Raw genomic sequence first — 18064 nt, forward strand, 5'->3', positions numbered from 1 at the left:
GCACACCAGCATTCAATCCACTGAGCCACACCAGCCAGGGTCGAAAGGGGAACTGAGTGAGCCGATTGCAGGGAGGGTCCTTTTAAAAGGCAAGCTGCTAGGAAACAGCTGACAGGTGACGGGGGATTGATCTGGAAAAGAATCTAGAGGGACTCAGATTTCTTTGCAAGTGTCCTAAGCCTTTGAAGGCTGGAAATTAAGGATGATGCAAGACATGTGTGGTTAATGCAAGAAAGATAGCATGGGACCTCAGGAAGAGCCACTATGTCCAAAGATGGACCAAGGAGTATACATTTCATTTAAGTGAAAATAAAATGTTTGCGGTCACACTGCAGCTTTCACAAATTGCAGCTTTTCCCCCCTTTATTGCTTCTTGGCCTTTTGGCTAAGATCGAGTGTCATACAGATATCCCCCTTTAGCCAGCTTTTAAAACTACTAGTTGTTAAACTACTAGTAGTTTAACCTAGGAGGTTAAAACCTCCTAGAGGTCAGAGGGTCTCTTGGCACAAGACAGGGACCTTTCAGGAGGAGGGAGGGGAGAGGACTTTGAGGGGAATCTGTGCCTGTGCTGAGGGTGGGCAGGGCCAGGGGCCCAGCTCCAGGCTCCTCCTCCGGAAGGCCCTTTACCTGTGCACTTTAACAGGGTCTCTCTCAGGTCCCGTTTCTCTTTCCGGAGCTGAGCCAGGTGCCCCCGGATTTCTTCCTTCTGCTTCTCCAGCCTCTCCTTCTCCTCTGTGTACCGCTTCACCTCAGCTTCTGTCCAGTTCTTGCCAAGTTTGATCTCTACAAACGCAGAGAGGGGCAGCCCCAGGTCAGCCAGGCTGGAATGCGAGGGCTGTCCCCGGCCCGCGGCATGGGCTCGGGCGGAACCTGGGGCTCTGATGGCAAGTCAGGGCTGGATGGCAGGCCGGCCTAGCAGGGGCGATAAAGGAAACGGGGCCTACACCTTCTTCACTGCCTGACCTGGGGCAAGGCCCTTCCCCTCCTGAACCCCCGTTTCCTCATCTGGAAGGGAAAGGGTTGGCCTAACTTCTCTGAGCCATTTCTAAAACATTCAGCTCCAGCCCAGGTACCTGCAGAGGTCACCCTCAGCTTGTCCTTCACAGGTGTGCCAGCCCCGGCTGCGGGGGCCGCCACAGCGTCAGGGCAGCTCAGTGGGAAGGAGATTTTTTGCTGTTCGGTTTGGATTTTGACTGTCGTGATTCTTGGCGAAGGCTCCTCAGGCTCTGGACTCTCCTGTTGCGTCTGCTTTTGGAGAAAGCAAACACGGCTTAGCAGGCTGAGGGGCCCGGGAAGGTGGGGTCAGCGCCTCAGCTGGGGGACCACCTGTACCTGCAGCACCGGGGCCCCTGTAGACTTGGCGAGAGGTTCGTCTGCGGCGGGGCCCGGGTGTGCAGCGAGAGGCTCGGCCGGAGGGTCCAGGCAGGGCGGAGTTGGGGAACTCAGTCGGGTCTGGGTGCCCCCCGCGCTGTGCAGGAAGGACTTGACCGGCGTGAGGTCCAGGTACACGTGGTCAGGGTTGCCCTCGCTTGGAACATCTGTGGCAGAGGCGGCTTCCTCGGGCTCCACCTGCTGTGGAAAGAGTCAGGCGGTTTCACCATTGCCGTCACAACCTGGGCGGGAGAAGCAGCACCCACCCAGCCTCAGAGCTCCTGTCCCTGCCCTGGGAGGAATGGGCAGGGAGCCTCCCTCGCAGAAGCCCCTTATTGAGCTGGAGTTAGATGGGGAGGTCAGAGTTCAAGTTCTGGATCAACCACTCAAGAGGCGGGAGACCCAGGACACAGTCCTAACTTTCCTGAACCTTATTTCCTCACCTGCAAGAGAACAGAACAATAGGACCTCCCTATGAGGTGATTAGGATTAAACGAGGTAGTCCACATCAGCTTTTAGCACAGCACAGGGTCCAGCGTCTGATTGGTGGCACCTCCCGCCAGTACGGTGACCCTCCCCACATCACTGTGGGCCTCCAACGCCAGTCCCAACAGCACACCCCCATCCTCGTGCTGCTCAGGGCGGGTGACCAGCTGTCTTAGCCAGACAAGTTCCCACGCCAGGTGGACTGCCCACCCCAGGACAAAAGAAGACTTGTTGCCTCTAGATTTCCGCATGCATGGCTCTGCAGGTGACTGGGAAGCCACTCCTCTTATGGCCAACATACCCCGGCACTGAGGTTTGGCCACAGGAGGACTGGGCCGCCCCACCGCCACCGCCCCGCGCGCACCCGTACCATGGCCGTCAGCTCTGACACCTCCACATCGTCATACAGCAGATCCTGGCGGTCCTTGCTGGGCAGGCCGTCGATGTATGTGTTCGGCTCCGAGAACTTTCTCTGCATCAATCTGGAGGACACACGGCAAGACAGAGAGAAGGATTCAAGATGGGGCGGTGAGAGCCATCAGCCTCAACAAACTCCGGACGAGAGGTGCCGTGAAGGCCGAGGGCTGCGCGGGGGCCCTGGGGACTCGCTCTGGCCACACTTCAACTCGCATTCGTTCCGCAGGGGTGGCTCCTGCCTCTCTTCCCAGGGCCTTCCTGCTAGAGCTCTCGGTTCCAAACTTCTCTTCCAGAGAACCTTCCCTTTCCCCAAACCCCTCCTCTTAGCATCCTTTTACCATCTTCTGACTCCATTTTTGGATCTCCTTCAACAACATCAAAACCCTTTCTCTTTTCATCTTTACGATTCACTTGGGGCAGCACAGACTGGAGACTTGCCCCATTTTGTACGGAAGAAAGGAGTCCGTTTCATGTGGGCCCAGCCCAGGACCACTTCTGCCCCACTGAGCCTCTGTTCGCTCATCTGGAGAGCGGAAAGCAGCACCTCTGCCCTGTCCATTCCGGGGGCCCTGGGGACCCAGAGAGAAGTCCTTGGGAAAGTGCCAAGCCAGCTGCAAGGGACCTGGAGGGTCAGGAGACATGCCGACTCTGCTGTAAGGAGAGCCAAGCCCTGCAGCCGCTCAGGGCCCAGCTTGGCTCCTGGCCCTCCTGCCACCGGGTGGAACAGGGCCGACCCTGGCTGCTTGACTGGCCCCGGCACCTAGAACGCACCCTTCCATGACTGTGTGGGGAAGGGAGCAAAGCAGAAGGCCCATGATACTCACAGCAGAGAGTTTTTGGCCGCACTCACAATACAGGAAACCCTGTCCGCATCCACGTAGTCGTAGGTGAATTCCTCGGGGTCTGTCTTGGAGCCTGACTCGGAGAGCAGGAGGCCGAGCCAGTGGCCCATTTCCTCAGAAGACTTGGCCTGGGAGGAGACAAGGCGGGCGTTGGGGTGGGCGGGGCGGGGCTGGGGGGGGGGGCCCCGGCTGCAGTGCGCCCCCTGGTGGCTGGCCCACCACCCAGGCCTCCAAGAGCCAGGGCCACGCCCCCTCACTTTCACCAGAATTTCCTCCAGGGACTCCATATAACATCATCTTCAGTGATGCTGTGGACATTGGTCCCAAGCGTCACAGGTGACTTACATACATGTATTTCTAGAAGGCTAATTGGACCAGGAGAAAATCATTAAAATTGCAGGTATTTTAGGTTGACACCTCTACCCTTTGAACTATAACATGAACTATAACATGTCCGTGTATCACCCTAAACCTACAGAGAGACTGCCTGGCTGGATGCCCTGCTAAGAAACAACAATGGAACTTTGTTTTTGTTTATAGGTTCCACACTCAAGATGTCTTAAATACCGTACACTTATCTTGACGCTGATAAATCACGACGTAAAGCCCGGAGACACTGGTGCTTGGGTTCTTCCCAGGGCACAGCGCATTCCAATCAAACACATACACTGGTATTTCTATTAAAATGCCAGTGTTGTTTCTTGCCTTGATAACGAGAAAAAGCTGCGAGTTCTGTAAACACTGCAGGTTTGTTTTCATGACAAGAAACAGCCTCCACTTGGGCACCATACAGCGCAGCTCTACCACCTTCCTGCCGTAGCCCCTTATGCACTGCTATGCACTGAGTTGGACACTTAGCGGGCTCCCTTGTGCCATTGATTTTCAAGTGGGTTTCTCAGTACGGCTTTTTATGGGCACCCCCTGGTTCCTGACACCCTGGGCCACGGTAGCAGCTTCCTAACAGGTCTCATTATGTCCCTTCCTGTCCTCCTTTCATCCACTCCCCTACAGCAGGTGGGTGGAGCACCTCAACACCCAAACCTGAGCATGCCGCCCTCCCTCGAAACGCAATGGCTCTCCCATTGCTGTGAGGAGCAACCCCCCTTCCCTCCCACCACTTTCTAGAAACTGGGACTAAATAATCAAGGAAATGAATTGATAATATCTTCCTTGAATACTGGAATGTAAGTTCCATGAGGGTAGAGAACATATCTGTCTTGTTCATATACTATCGTACTGCGTAGGTACTTACTAACCAGAAAAATGTACAAACTTGTCCCTGAGAAGTAACTGGGGATGTGGATCTTTCGGCCACGAGAGGGCAGTATTGAAGTAAAATTCGGATGAAGCCGCCCACGTAAAGGACCAGGTGAGCAAGAGTGAATGGGAAGTGTGTGCCTCTGAGCCTGTGAACTCTGGCTCTGACCTGCCCAGCTCAATGCAAGGCATTATGTCACCTTTTATTTTTGTAAATGTGACTTCACATCAGACAGGGTGGGGAGTGGGAGAAATGTAATTGTATCACAAACCTGATTCTTCCCCCCAGATAAGCCTTAACAGGCATCAGTTTTATATACCAGGCTGCATCTGGTGACACACACACTAAATCAAACCCACTGTGAATCCCCAAAAGGCTTTGCTAGCAGCTCAGAGAGTTATAAATACCCCTTCTGCCCTAAGTACAGGAAGTCGCTCATTGTCCGCTCCTATAACACAACCACCCTGAGGTCAGAAAGGCAATGGAAAGTTTTGAAAATGCAAACAATCTCAGGCAAAGGAAACAAAAACAACCCAGGACTCCTTGCAGCCCCGATGTGCCTGCCACCCCCAGCCCGGCCCGCAGTACCTCAAGCTTGGCCAGCTCCTCGCCGTTGTGCAGGATGCGGAAAGAATACAGGTGGTCCGGGCTCGGGTCGGGGACCACCTCACAGCCCACCAGGCTCAGGGGCTGCTGGGCCATCTTGCTTCGGTTCCGGTCCTGGTAGAAGTGCAGGTGACTGTCCCTGACGGAGCACCAGCGCGACTTCCACTGGCTGTTCACCAGCACGTTCAGGTAACCTGCAGGAGAGGAGGAGGCTGCAGGAAGGTGCGGGCGGCTGCCCCCACCTCTGGGCCTCCTAGCTTTTCCCCAGAATCTCAGTCCCAAAACTTTAAACTCACAGAGCCTGTGAATCTCATAGTACATTCTTTTCCCCTCCTCCATGCCATCAGCTACACCCTTTGAAGCGGAGCTGCATGGCTCTCCTGGTTTCGGGGCGGGGAGGAGGGGTGGGAAGGTGTGTCCCGAGGGAAGTGAGTTGCATCTTGAACTACACAAAGCCTCTCTGTAGGTGTACAGGGCAGAGGAGTCCCCACCCCAGACTTCATCGCCATGCCTCTGAGCACCCAGCCTGTAGTGGCCCACCTATGGCCTCTGGTCACTTAGGCCACGGGCAGCAAGCTCACCCCAGCCAAGGTCTCCTCATGGCAGGGGCAGTCCCCTTGCTTGTTTCCAAGCTCTCCCCACCCCTCCCCCCAAACAGCCTTGCCATCCCCAGGCCACTCAGCCTCAGCCTGCAAAGTCTCCCTCCACTTGGCCAATGGCTCCTCAGCCTCCCAGATGCACTTGGCCTTGGCCCTCCCTGGATCCTGCACTCCCTGCTCTGTCGGCCTTCTGAACACTTGGATCTGTAACAGTGAAACTCTATGCTTCTACGTCGGCCTCTCCAACTGGACAGGATGCTTCTCAAGGGCATGAACTTGGCACGTTCATGCCCAGCACCCAGGGTCTGTGCGCTGCAGCCTGTCTACCAGGGAGCTGCTCTTTCAGTACACTCTGTAGGCAACCCTTCCCTGTTCCTAAATGGTTGGGTGTGTTGGGTTCAGCTTCCCAAGGAGAGGACAAGCCTCCGGCTCCCCGCTTGGGTGAACGTTTAGGGAGCTGACACCACGTGTCAAGCACAGTCTTGTCCCTAGGGCTGCAAAGATGAGTAAAATCCAGCCTTTGGGACCCTCCCCCACCTTGGGCTGCTCACCTTCCCAGGAGCACTGGCTTACAGAGCAGCTTCCTTCTCTACCCTAAGCGCCTGGCAGTTGCTGGGAACCTTAGCTGGGATGTGCTAGGCTCGCGCAGCAGGGTCAAAGTGCACGGCCACCTTCCCACCACCCAGTGCTGGCCAGGCGGTTGGAATCATGAAGTTCTCAGAGCCACGTGGACATCACAACGTGGTAGCAAAGTGGAAGTGTGGGAGGCCAGGACCTGGGACCTCTAGCTCATCCGGGCAGGCCTCCCACCGGCCCATCTCAACTCTCTGGGTGGAGAGAGGCGTGAGCGCCGAGTCTTGGGAAGGAGTACATCTGTGTTCCCTCAGGCCCTTCCCCAGCCACAGGGGACGGGGGCTGTTTTGCTGCTGACTCACTTCCAGCAATAACCCAGCCACATCTCCCAAAGTGACTCACTGGGACCAGGCTCCCATGCCCAGCACCGTGCCCCAAGGCCCCGGGGTGCTTGGCTGGAAGAGCAGCGGGCTCCAAAGGCGAGGCCCCGGCCAGCCTCCAAACACAGAAGAAACAGGGACTGAGGGGAAGAGCCCATGCTGGGACGTGGTTCCGTGAGTGAGAGGAAAGGGCCCAGGGGTAGACAGTAACGGCCTGCGGGTCCCGGGAGAGCTACGGCCATGAGCCCCAGGCTGACCACCAGTACGTGGGCTCACCCAAGACACTTTGTGGGAGAGGTCTCTCTCCCTCGCCACTCCCCCTGGCCTCGGTTTCCCCAAGGCTGAATAAGGGCAGTCGAGATGACCTCTAAGAGCCTACCAGCACCCGTACACACACACTGTCCCAGCACTAGGGGCTTTTGCCAGCCCCTAAATGCATCTCACCTGCCTGCATCTCACTCCCAGGTGCCATCCCAGCCCATTCGGCCCCCACCGGTCCTTCCACCCCACCAAGGCTCAGGCCCAGGAAGCCACCTCTGCCCAGGGAGTGGGAAAGGTTCTTTCTGTCCCCAGGTCCTTACAGCTACTAAGACAGCAGGTATGTGGTTATGGGTGTAAAGCTGTAACCTCTGTTCTCCACCTGCTGGGTCCCTTTTCCATAATGTGGTGCCTGCCAAGCTTTGTAAGTATCAATCAAGTGAATGTATTTTTTTAAAGACCTCTTTTTTTTAGGGCAGCAGTCAATTACCCTTCACTTGCACGGAAGATTCAGGATAGCAGCAAGGAGAGTCTGGTTAAACCTAAAGAACTACCTGCAGTGCAGATACACAGAAACTGAGCCACAGGCTGCCCATCCCTAAAAATGGTTAAAGCAAGACCTAAGGCCCCTGCCTCCCCTGTCTGAGCTGCCTTCCGGGAGACAGGCTGCAGCCTAGTGGACAAGTCCTGTGGTCCAGGAGGCGGTTACGACTCTTACTGGATGTCTCGAGGGACCTCTCCGGAGGCTCCAGCAAGGCAGACTTCTTCCTGCCCAGGTTCATTAGGTTGCTCAGCTTGAGGCCAGGAGAACATTTCTTCTTGACTGTCAAGATGACAGAAAGAGCCATCAGTGTTGCACACAGCTGATGCACCTGCCCTTATGGTAGGTGGAAAAAAATAGAAGCCCCTTCCTACTACATTAGCCCCTCCCTGCACGCACGTGTATATGCACACCAGCGCACACACGCACACAGACTCCTCCCCAAACCAGGGTCGACAGCCCAGGGTCAGCTGTGCCCAGATTCACACACTCAAGAGGGGCACACTGGCTTCCCCTGGGCAATGTGTGAGCACTGGACAATCTTTACAGACTGTATGGGCTCAAAGGCACTTAAAACTGGGTTGGCAAACGAGAAGAAATGAGTACTCTTCCACCCCCAGCACGTCATGAAACTTCAATTCAGTCGTCTGTCCCTTTTCCCTAGGTCTGTGAGCTGGAAAGTATTTCCAAGTAGTTTATAAATTGGAGGCATGTTAGAATTAGCTGTCAAAACCCAGTAGCGTGGAGCCACACAATCGAGTCACAGCCTGGGCCCTGCCCACCCCACCCTGGGCTGAAAGCCATAAGCACGGGTACCGTCTTTGGTCTCTGGGACCTCCGGGTGGCCGTCTACGGAGCTTCCATACTCCTGGGCTGACAGGTACTTCTCAGTTATGTCAGGCTGCGGGAGAAAGAGACAAGTGGGTGATCTTGTCCGGGAATGGTTACCTCGGAGACCACAACCTAAGAGAAAACAATAGATCACACTGGGGGGGTCACCTGGTGCCAGGTCCCTGGTGGGATGTGGGCTGGGCTTCTGCCTGGGCTCCCCGGGGGGCCTGCCTCCACCCTCCCTCCCTGGGGTCCCCCCGCCCGACCCCAGAGCACTTACTCCAGGCTCTGCAAGGTAAGCCACGGGACGCCCCACCCTCGGGACTGGCTTTCAGACAGGACCGAGGGCCGATGGGTCCACCCAGGAGACATTGCATGGCAGGGCTTTAGGGAGAGCTCTTGTTTCTTACCCCAGCGTAAAGAGAACCTACATCTACTCTGATTTTTGTTTCTTGTCAGTGACCAAGCAATGAGCGGCAACTCCAACAGCCCTGCCTCAGTCACTCGTGGTGTTCCCTCCACGGGGGTGGCCTGCGCCTCCCCAAAGAGCAAAGGGCCCCCTCCCTGCTCAAGCCCTCTGCATACCCTCCGCTGTCCTCCTGGTCAGGGGTGGGGAGCCCAAGTGAGGTACAGTGACCCTCTGGCCACTCGGTTCACACGCAGGCTTCAGGGCACCTACCTGCAGATACTCAGGGACATGGACTGTCACCCATGGGTGAGGCTTGCCCCTTGGTCAGCACCCAGCCCAGCTTCCTCAACTTGGACCCCTAAGCGGGGATCCCGCAGCTCCATGCAAATGAGCCCTTTGGTCAAAACAGAGAGGTTTCCCCAGCCCCGGGATCTCTCCTGGGGAGTAGGCGGGAAGAGCGAGCTCGGAAGAATCAATCTCCGCGCTGGAGAGGGGAGGGCAGAGGGACTTGGTCCCCCTGACTGCTGCCCCATTGAGCAAGAAATAATTTAAGTTCTGTGTCACTTTCATTAGTTTCCTGCCAAGCCGGGGCTCCTGTCCTTATCCTTTCTTATTAATTGCACTGAAATGTGAGAACAAAGCTCCCAAGTTTATACTTTGAATTTTAATGGAGAAAATGTGGTCTCGAACTGACCCCCAGGCAGAGCAGAGACTTACCTTCTGACAGTTCAGGCGCGGGGCCTCCAGGCCGTACTGGTTTCCCTCGGATGCCCCCTCGGAAGGCAGGCCGCTCACCTCCTGGATGACCTGAGGCAGGAGGAGAGCCGTTAGCAGAGGCCTGGGCCCCGAGGTCCTGCGGGCCCAGCCCGAACTCCCTCAAGCTGGGGCCCCTCAAGGTCAGTGGGCAGAGGTGAGAGAGAACATGCACGATTTCCTAAGAACAGAGAACCGCCCAACCCCAACACCTGGCCTGCGCGTGGCTTTGGGACCAAGCTGGGCAGGCTGCGATCGGGGGTGAGGGGTGGGCTTGTTCCTTAGCCCCCCTGTCTCCTGCAGGCCCCCACATATTCTGGGGATGGACAGAGGGGGCAGGGAGGCTTTTAGAACCAAGCCTAAATGTGGCCAGAGCACAGAGCCCTCAGCTCTGTGGGCCGAGGCTGGGGACACGCCGGTCAGAGGTGGCTCTGGCTGTGCTCAGCAGCAACCCCGTGCTCTGAGCTGGGGCCACCTGGGGGAGTCCCAGCAGGTAACAGCCCAGGGTGGCCACAAACACACTGCCCGGCCAGAAGCCCTTTGGGGGTGTGGACTTAGCAAGAGTGATTTCAAAGACCCTCCTTTTTCAGCCTCTGCATAGTGTGGCTCATGGAAAGGGGTTAAAATGGGAAAAGCCAAAGAACAAAAGGAAAAATGGCTCTGGGGAAGGAGAAACGGAAGGCATTTCTCTTTCCTGAGACTGGCCGTGGGTCTGAGCTCAGTCCCCACACCTGTAGTAAGACGGGGCCATACCTGTGCCGCGGGCAGCTGTGGGCTCTGGTGGATGAAGGACCCAGAACGTGAGAGGCCAGTTTGCTGTCCCCCTCGTAGCTGGGGGCGTGCCCAGGGGAAGCGCGCTAAGCCAGGAGTCCAGGCTCCAGGGCGTGGGGCTTCCATTTCTCTGGGAGAGCTGTGCCCTGTGCCTGCCTTTTCTGGGACTCTTGTCCCACACGCACCATCCCCCATTTACTGTCATATACCCGTCCCGTCCTGTGGGCACAGGCACCATTAGGCAGAGCTGAGACACAGAGGCCCCGGGCAGGCAGGCAGATCTGACACAACAGAGGCGTCTGGTCCAGACCCCACTGGACAGGCTAACCACCCGCTGCAAATGGGCCTGGATTCTCAAGAGCCAGGCCCTCACGGCCAAGGCCACCACCTCTGTGCCCATCTGGCCAGGGAGGAAAGGGCCTCTCTGCAAGGGCTGCCAGGCAGGCTGTGTCTTCTCCAAGTGTTCTCGTCTTTACCCCACCAGCAAGAACAGGGTAAGGGCAGGGGTCTCAGGAAGACGGCACGAGAATTGGGGAGAGGCTAGAATCGGGATGGACCTGAGCAGCACTGGGAACTGGGCGCAAGAGCAGTGTGGGTGTGCACAAATGTGCGCATGCGTGTGTCTGTGTAGACAGTTGTGTGTGCACATGCACATTTACGCATACAAGTGTGTGTGCCTGCAGGTGTGTGCGTGCAAGTGTGTGTACCTGCAGGTGTGTGCGTGCAAGTGTGTGTACCTGCAGGTGTGTGTGTGTGTGTGTGTGTGTGTGCATGGGTATGGGTGGGGGTGGAGGGCAGGTTAAGCTCCTGCTCTGGTAATGCATCCATGTGGCTGTGATGGAGGAGGGGCTCGGCAGAAGGAAGGAAGGGGCCTCTCTGGCTCTCTCTGGCTCCCTCTGGCCTCACCAGGGGACCTGCTGGCTTTGGAGATCCCTCTGCAACTGTGGGCCCCTTCTTGGTGCAAAGCTTATACCTTCTGGAATCGTCAAGCTCATTTTTAATAGGGGCAGGCAGGCCCCTCCCAGGTACTTTATCCTGGGGCCACATCGCAGAAAGTGCGGGCAGAACACAGGACTGTAGTCAGACGGTTCTAGGTTTGAAACGTGACGCTGCCCCTCACTTACCTGGGGACGTTAACATAGCTCAGCTCCCTACCGTGGGGTTAAGGGGGTTAAATTTGTTACAAGTGCATGGCCCATGGCAAGCACCTAACAAATGGCAGCCACATGTGTTCTTTAATAAGGAGGCTGGTGATGCTCATTAGGGGTCAGAAAACAAAATGATTTCAACTGGAGCCCCAAGTCCAGGTGACTGAGAAGGGCGCACAGCCAGCAGCGGGGTCTGTGACCCACTTCCCTAAGACTGATGGCTGCCACTCAGGAGGCAGGGGGCCCGGGGAACTGGATCGCAGACCCTTTCCCCGAACAGCATCCTTTCCTTTTGGGCAAAGAAAGGGAGCCCGACCTGCAGCCCCCACCCCCCCACCCCCCGGCCGGGAGCCCCAGAGAGAAGCAGGCCCATCCCCGCAGCAGCCTAGGGGCTCCCTCACCCTGAGCCACTGCTCGGCCTGGTCCTTGCTCTGCAGGCCCAGAACGATGACATCGGCATTCATCGGCGTGATCTTCAGCTTGTGCTCCTTCTTTCGCACTTGCTTCTCCTTGTGGACAACACTGCTGCCCAGCAAGTTCACGTCCAGCTGGGGGCTGTGGTCCTTGGAGGATTTGTAGCACTGGAAGAAAACAGATAAGATGTTGCATTGCAGCGGGGCCAGGCCTTGCCAGGGTCTGCAAAGGAGGGGCCACCGGGCATGGCAGGACCCACTTCTTGGTGCAAAGCTTATACCTTCTAGAGTTGGGCTCTGCCCACCAAAGCCTACAGGCCCGATGCCCTAGTGCAAGTGCAGAGCTGAAACCTCAGACATCAGCAACTCAGTGGCAGCGCCCGACCAGGCAGGTTGGCCTCTGCTCCCGCCAGCCGCCGCCTCTCTGGCCTCAGCCAGGGACGCCCAGGACTCTGCTTGTCCTAGCTGCTCTCGTCTCACTGGGCTGGCTCCTAAAGCGTGTCCTCTGAGGGCGACACCCGCGTATCCAGGGTGGAACACTTGTCCCATCTCTCCACCTCTCTGCATTTCTTGCTCAGTTCCCCCAGGAGGGGGTCCGTAGGGAATGAAGGCTAAGATAACCTCCGCTTAGTTAGGAAGATGACGTCGTTAGCAAAGAAAGGAAGGGACTTTCTTCTCCAACCAGAGAAAACACTGGGCCCCTCAGTTTCTCAGGTGCACAAGGGGGGCCCTCACAGGATCACCTGAGGGACTACGTGCACAGCGCAGGGCATGCTGTGACCAGGGAAGAAAGGGTGCTTATAATGATGCTATGCTACTTCACAGCAGGACACAAGGCTGTGAATTTTAATATAAAATAGCAGGAAACAGGGCAGTGGTCAGATTAGTATCATCTGAGTCCTTTAAGGATTGGGCTCAGTAATTCAAAATGCTATGACTTTGGAGAAGACACCTAACCTGTGATTTCACGCTGCACAAACAAACGCAGTAGCCAGGATTAGGGCGGGGCAGGAGGCTCCACCCAAAGCCTCTGGTGGCCTGGACTGGACGGAGAAAGAACGGGCTCTCGGAGGGGGGACAAAAAGGTCCCCGGAAAAAATGTGCATGGGATGGGGCAGGATGGGACGGGACGGGATGGGATGGGGGTGTGGTTACCCCAGAGCCCCTGTGAGAGTGATGAAAACGACTAGACTTTTCTCATTCAGAAAACACCCATTCCTAGAAGCTTGATCAGATTTAGGTTGAATTAATTTTTTTGGCAATAGTAAACCATAAAAACCAAATTAAAAAAAAAAGAGAGAACATTCATTCACACCTGCAAGATTGTACATACAATTTTAGGGTCAGGGATCGGCGAAAATCTGCTATAAAAGGATCCGATCACGGGGTATGAGGGACCACCCCCTCGTCCACCCTCCCCCGAAAAAGGAGAGAAAAGACCAGAACACGACATGAGGCCAACTGACCAGGAGTCTGGTGTCCTTGATGACGCAGAGCTGCTTGGCCCACTGCCCCAGCCACTTCTTGCGCCACAGGAAGGCGCAGATGCGGGCGTCGCGCATCAGCTCGATGCTGGCCTCGGGGGAGGGCCACTGGTGGGGGGCCGACTTGCCCTTGCTGCTTTCATCCTCATCGTAGGACTCGTAGGAGCTGCTCACAGCCTCTCCATCCTCTGCAAGGCAGACCCGCCTGGTCACATCCCCGATCCCCGCTGGGCAGGGCAGCGGACGTTCCTGAACATGCTGGTTTGTTCAGAAGGGCGGGGAGCAGGCAGCAGGCAGGAGCGGCCACTGGCCCCCAGGCCCCAACCCAGCGGCCCCTCTATGACCTTAAGCCAGCCCCGCAGCTGTGGACCACAGACCCAGGTAGACTTTCCGGTCCCAAAACCCCCTGAGCAAAGCTTCTTGGATGTCTCTGTCTCTGGCTACACATACAAATAACAAAACCAGAAGTCTTTCCCTTTTCCTCCTCAAACTGTCATCTCAGAATCCAGAGACACCTGGCAAGACACTGCCCTCCGACGGACTGCTGGCCCTGGAGAAGGCCCATTCCCCGCCGGGGGCCCCTGTGCGTCATCGGAAGGGTGAGCGGTGGCGTGAGGATCTTCCTGAGCCCGGGGCTCGGTCATTCTAAGTAGCCGGGAGGAAGGGGTCACCATCTGAGCCCAGAGAAGGGCACATGGCCAGCTGCCTGCCCTGCGGGGCCTGCTCTGTCCCTGGTTCTGTACTAGGACTGGGGCGGGGGTGTGGCTCCTGGGAGATAAGGCAAAATAAACCACGGCAGGAAATGGCTTTCTGGGGAAGGGGCCATCTAGCCATTCCTCAGTGACCCCGCATAGTCATCACCTTTTAAAAGAGTCTGTATCTTCCACAGACTGTGTTCTCTTCCCGTCTCGCCGAATGCCTCTCAGCACAGGCTTCACTCTTCTACTTGTCCCCCAACTCATATACTTCCTCCACCTCTGGCAACGAGCCAACCTCACGTCTTTGTTCGGAAGACTCCCAAAACTCACCAAGAACAAACTGGACCCAAACCTAGGCACACTCCACACACCTCAGCGTCTCCCCCGCTACCCTGCAAGAGTGGATCTATTCTCCAGGCCTCGCTGCATTATCGAAGGCCGAAACAAAAACCAGCCGAAGAGAAAAATAAGTCAATAACACCCCAGAAAGCAGAACACAGAGAACATCAGGGTCCCTGGTCCAACCCCTGGCTCAACCCAGGAATCCTGTCTATTATAACCTTGATGCTGCTCCAGCCTCTGCTTGAATTCCCCAATGGACAGGGAGCTCACTACCTTACTATTGCTTCTATTACTGAGGAGCTCCAACACTTAGAAAGTGGGCCCATCGTCTGCTTCCCTATGACTTCTACAGACATGTTCTTTCTCCTGGAGTCAGGGCAGTGAATTCTCTCTCCTCCTCCATGATACCCTTCAGAAGAGAAACATCTCTTGTCTTCCCTTCCTCAGAAGTCCCTTTTGGGATCTGCATGGCTAGCTTCCCGCATACAAAGGAGGCAGAACCACCTTGGAATTCGAATATAGGAAATGGCATGAGGCCACTGCCATAGTTATTCTCGCTACAATGCCAATGAAGAATGTGCTCTGTGTTGTTTTCATATTTCTAAAAGTAGCACTTTAAACACTTTCATAGCGGTTTTCTTTAAGGGCAGCGTGGGACTGCTCCCCTTCCTGGCTTAATAAAAATGCTGCACGGTTCTTAATTTTATACCCGTGAGACAAGCAAAGACTGAAAACAGTGGCCCTGCCCCATGTGGGACCCTGAACTCTCCCACTGCTGGTGGCCACATAAACTAACACGAACCTCGTGCAGAAAACAGTCTGGCAGCCTGTTGATTCAGGAGCCAGAAAAACACCCGTACCCTTTGACCCAGTAATCCCGGTCCTGGCAGTTTATCTTAGGAAACTGGTTTCTGAAAAAGGAAGGAAGGGGGGGAAGGTTACATGCATTAAGATATTAATTCAAGCAATTTAACAGTCAGCAGAAGAGGAATGGGAAAAGTATGATTATAGTTGCACCCCGCGCAGCTATAATCCATGAAAACTCTGAAGACTGCTCTGCAACTCCATAAATACGAGGGTAAGCGAAAAAGCACACTTAAAATCATAAGATGCAAAGAGATCAGTACTGAATGCCAACAGGGAGAATCCAAAATAGTCGATTTGATCTGGTGGGAAGCTGAGGGTGACTTTATTTTTTAGAAAAGTCATCACCATCAGGATTGTTATTATCTGTACAGTAAGTGAATTAAGGAGAAAAGGCAATGTCACTGGGGCACCTCCCCCTTCAGTAACAAAAATGAACGTGGGAGGCTATGGGTTTCAGTGTGAAGAAATCGGCCCAGCCCCTTGCTGATTTGTGCTTCTGGGGCTGCCCGACATGGTCCAAAGAGAAATCGAACACCTGCCCAGTCCCCTCCCGGGGGCAGGGGACTAACTGAGGAGAAACAGCACATCGCAGTACGTCAAGCTACCCAGAGCAGCTTGGAGGAAACTGAGGGTAAATGGATTACCTTTATTTCTCCCGAGAGAGCAATCATAGCCCCTCCATAAATGTGGGATGTTTTTAAACCAGAAACTGGCTTCCTGGGGTCCCAGGGTGAACTGAGGTGAAAGGCAGGGTCATCCGATAATTCCATCCCCCTGTTTGCAGTCGCCACTGTGTCCTGTAGCCTGTCCTCGGGAAGAGGGGGCAGAACCACCAAGCAGCACTGAGTCCTTCAGCCACGCGTGTGGATGCCACAGGCAGGGGTGTGTGGCAGGGTGACACACGGCATGCAGGAGCCAGGCACAAGGACGGGGGGAGAGCAGTGGCCACGCGTGGGGCAAGCGCCCCGTCTCTGAGAGCCAGGCAGCAGGCACGGAATCACCGGCATTCCGCTCTGGGGACAAGCAGTACCCAAGGTGATGGTGGCGTAAATGACTCCTTCGGGCACCTGCACCCATCTGGGGACTCCAGTGGGGGGAACTCTGCCAGGAGGACCTGTGTGATATCCAGAAGCACAAAAGCAAGACAGAGACAAGGTGAAGGCAGGGACGGACCGAGGAGCAGAGGCACAAGTGCACCCAGATGAGGAGGGGGTGGCTGCCCGTGCCCAGGTGTTAGTGCTCTCCCGCTGGGGGCCTGAGCTTGTCCGGAGAGGCCTGGGCCCGGCCACGGACTTCACTGCCCAGCCCCTTCGCGTGCAGAGACAACCACATGGCTACCCGTCACCAATGGAATGTGGGTGGAAGCGATGCGTGTCCCTGTGGCTGGCACATTTAAGAACCACGTAGTGGTTCTCCACTTTCGTTTCACAGAGGATTTTGTGGCCTCAGAGGGTGGTCGAGCCACGCTGGAAGGAGCCTGGGCACCTGTACTACTGGTGGACCCGTAACACCACACTGAGCCGCCCTGGGTGGAAAGCGCACTGGTACTGTGTCCCCGTGACCCGGAAGGGGGTGACCTGTTAGTGCGGCTCTCACCCCAACAGCAGGCATCATCAGTGAAGGAGCTGAGGTCTCGGGCGAGCAAGACAGACACTCTTGTCCCCTGCATGGGCCATCGGGACTCTTCCTACAGTTTTACTGGGAGAGAGGACTCTGACCCTGTGAGACCGTGTGGGGACAGTGCTGACACAGCAGGACAAGAAACCAAGACAGTGGTCTTCTGCAGGAAGTCAGCAAAATCACAGTTGGCCAACGAACTACAACCAGGGGCTGAAGGCCAACGGCCATTCCTCCTGTTGTGACCTGTGTGTCTTACTATCCAAACAGGTACGGGGGACAACAGACAGGAGCAGAGGGCAGGCTGGCTTATATCACAGGCGAAGCCGCCTCTGCACGGCAGCTGCGGCCAGTCCTCCCCACGCCGCCCTTGGTCCTGGTCCTGGCAGGAGAGGAAAGGCAATCTGGCATCTTCTCACGCCCTTGCTGCCCTCGGGACAAATCCCCCGTATGAATTCACAGTCCAGAGACAGACACCAAGAAGCTCAGGGCCTTCTGAGCACTTGTTTGTGTTGTGATGTGGTGTCTGCCCCGCAAACAGGCTCCTGGGAGCGTCTGGGAGGCAGGCCCCGACTGGCACAGGCCACACCCAAGCGAGTGCCCCAGGCCTAAGACGCTAGGGAGGTGAGGTGCCCACCACGGTGAGTCACTTCTTCCCCCTTCCAGATGCAGCCAGATGGCTGCCACACGCCCTCAGCTTTGCTCGGAAATCACAGCTTGGCCGGTGACTCCAAAACATCTCACACACTCAGTGAATTCAAGCTAAGTGACATCTGCCCACCAAGCCAGCTTCTTAGCAGAAAATAAACTCAGACCAAACAGGCCCTCACCTCCCACACAGCCCCTGGGCCCATGGGTAGCAGGTGAAATATGAAGGCAGAGAAGGCTCCTCCTACCTGCCTTGAAGTAAAGGGTCCTGTCTCATCCCCGTCCCGTCCTTTATGGAACCCACGACGCCCCCTTTCAGTGCATCCCCGTCCCGGGCCCGGCCCTCATCTCTTATATCTGCAAAGTGCCTTCTGCTTCCAAAGACATTTCCCTTACAAAGGAGGGGCAGGGAAGGAGGTAAGGAGGGGGCAGTGGGAGGACCAGAGTCCAGCTGCCTGAAAGAGAAAGTCAGAGCGATCTCTTTCTTCCAGAACCTTTGGGGCGTTCCTGTTTTCAGGAATTCCTACACCAAGAGCATTTCTGATCTGATTTCCTCAGGCTGACAACCACTGGCCAAGGACAGGTGGCCCCAATATGAGCCCTGCCCCATTGCCCAGGTGATCTTTTTACTACCCAGGTCAGCCGCCAAGCACCCTGCAGGCCATTCGGGGGGAAGCCAGCCCTCACCGCGATCTGCAGCTGACTTCTGCATCCACATCTCCTATTTCTCCCCGCGCCCCTCCCGCTCCCC

General features: G+C 56.1%; 1 protein-coding gene across 9 annotated transcripts in view; it reads right to left on the reverse strand.

Annotated features, from left to right (window-relative positions):
* Positions 1-18064, reverse strand: part of AFAP1L2 (actin filament associated protein 1 like 2) — a 92000-nt gene that overhangs the window by 2310 nt on the left and 71626 nt on the right. For 2 of the 9 annotated variants that reach the window (XM_054581560.1, XM_054581557.1), the window contains exons 6-17: positions 16079-16162; positions 13124-13329; positions 11646-11825; positions 9290-9379; positions 8149-8233; positions 7510-7614; positions 4964-5175; positions 3100-3245; positions 2229-2340; positions 1334-1570; positions 1075-1249; positions 629-784 (exon numbers count right to left, since the gene is read on the reverse strand). In XM_054581560.1, coding sequence (XP_054437535.1) covers positions 629-784; positions 1075-1249; positions 1334-1570; positions 2229-2340; positions 3100-3245; positions 4964-5175; positions 7510-7614; positions 8149-8233; positions 9290-9379; positions 11646-11825; positions 13124-13329; positions 16079-16162 — 1788 coding nt within the window. Of the gene's footprint in view, positions 1-628; positions 785-1074; positions 1250-1333; positions 1574-2228; positions 2341-3099; positions 3246-4963; positions 5176-7509; positions 7615-8148; positions 8234-9289; positions 9380-11645; positions 11826-13123; positions 13330-16078; positions 16163-18064 lie in introns of all 9 variants that reach the window. The other 7 variants (XM_054581559.1, XM_054581556.1, XM_054581564.1 and 4 more) reach the window with 5 other exon arrangements.

The sequence above is a fragment of the Pteronotus mesoamericanus genome, unplaced genomic scaffold (assembly GCF_021234165.1).
Source record: "Pteronotus mesoamericanus isolate MK-2021 breed Mesoamerican mustached bat unplaced genomic scaffold, CSHL_Meso_final contig_657, whole genome shotgun sequence".
Taxonomy (NCBI): Eukaryota; Metazoa; Chordata; class Mammalia; order Chiroptera; family Mormoopidae; genus Pteronotus; species Pteronotus mesoamericanus.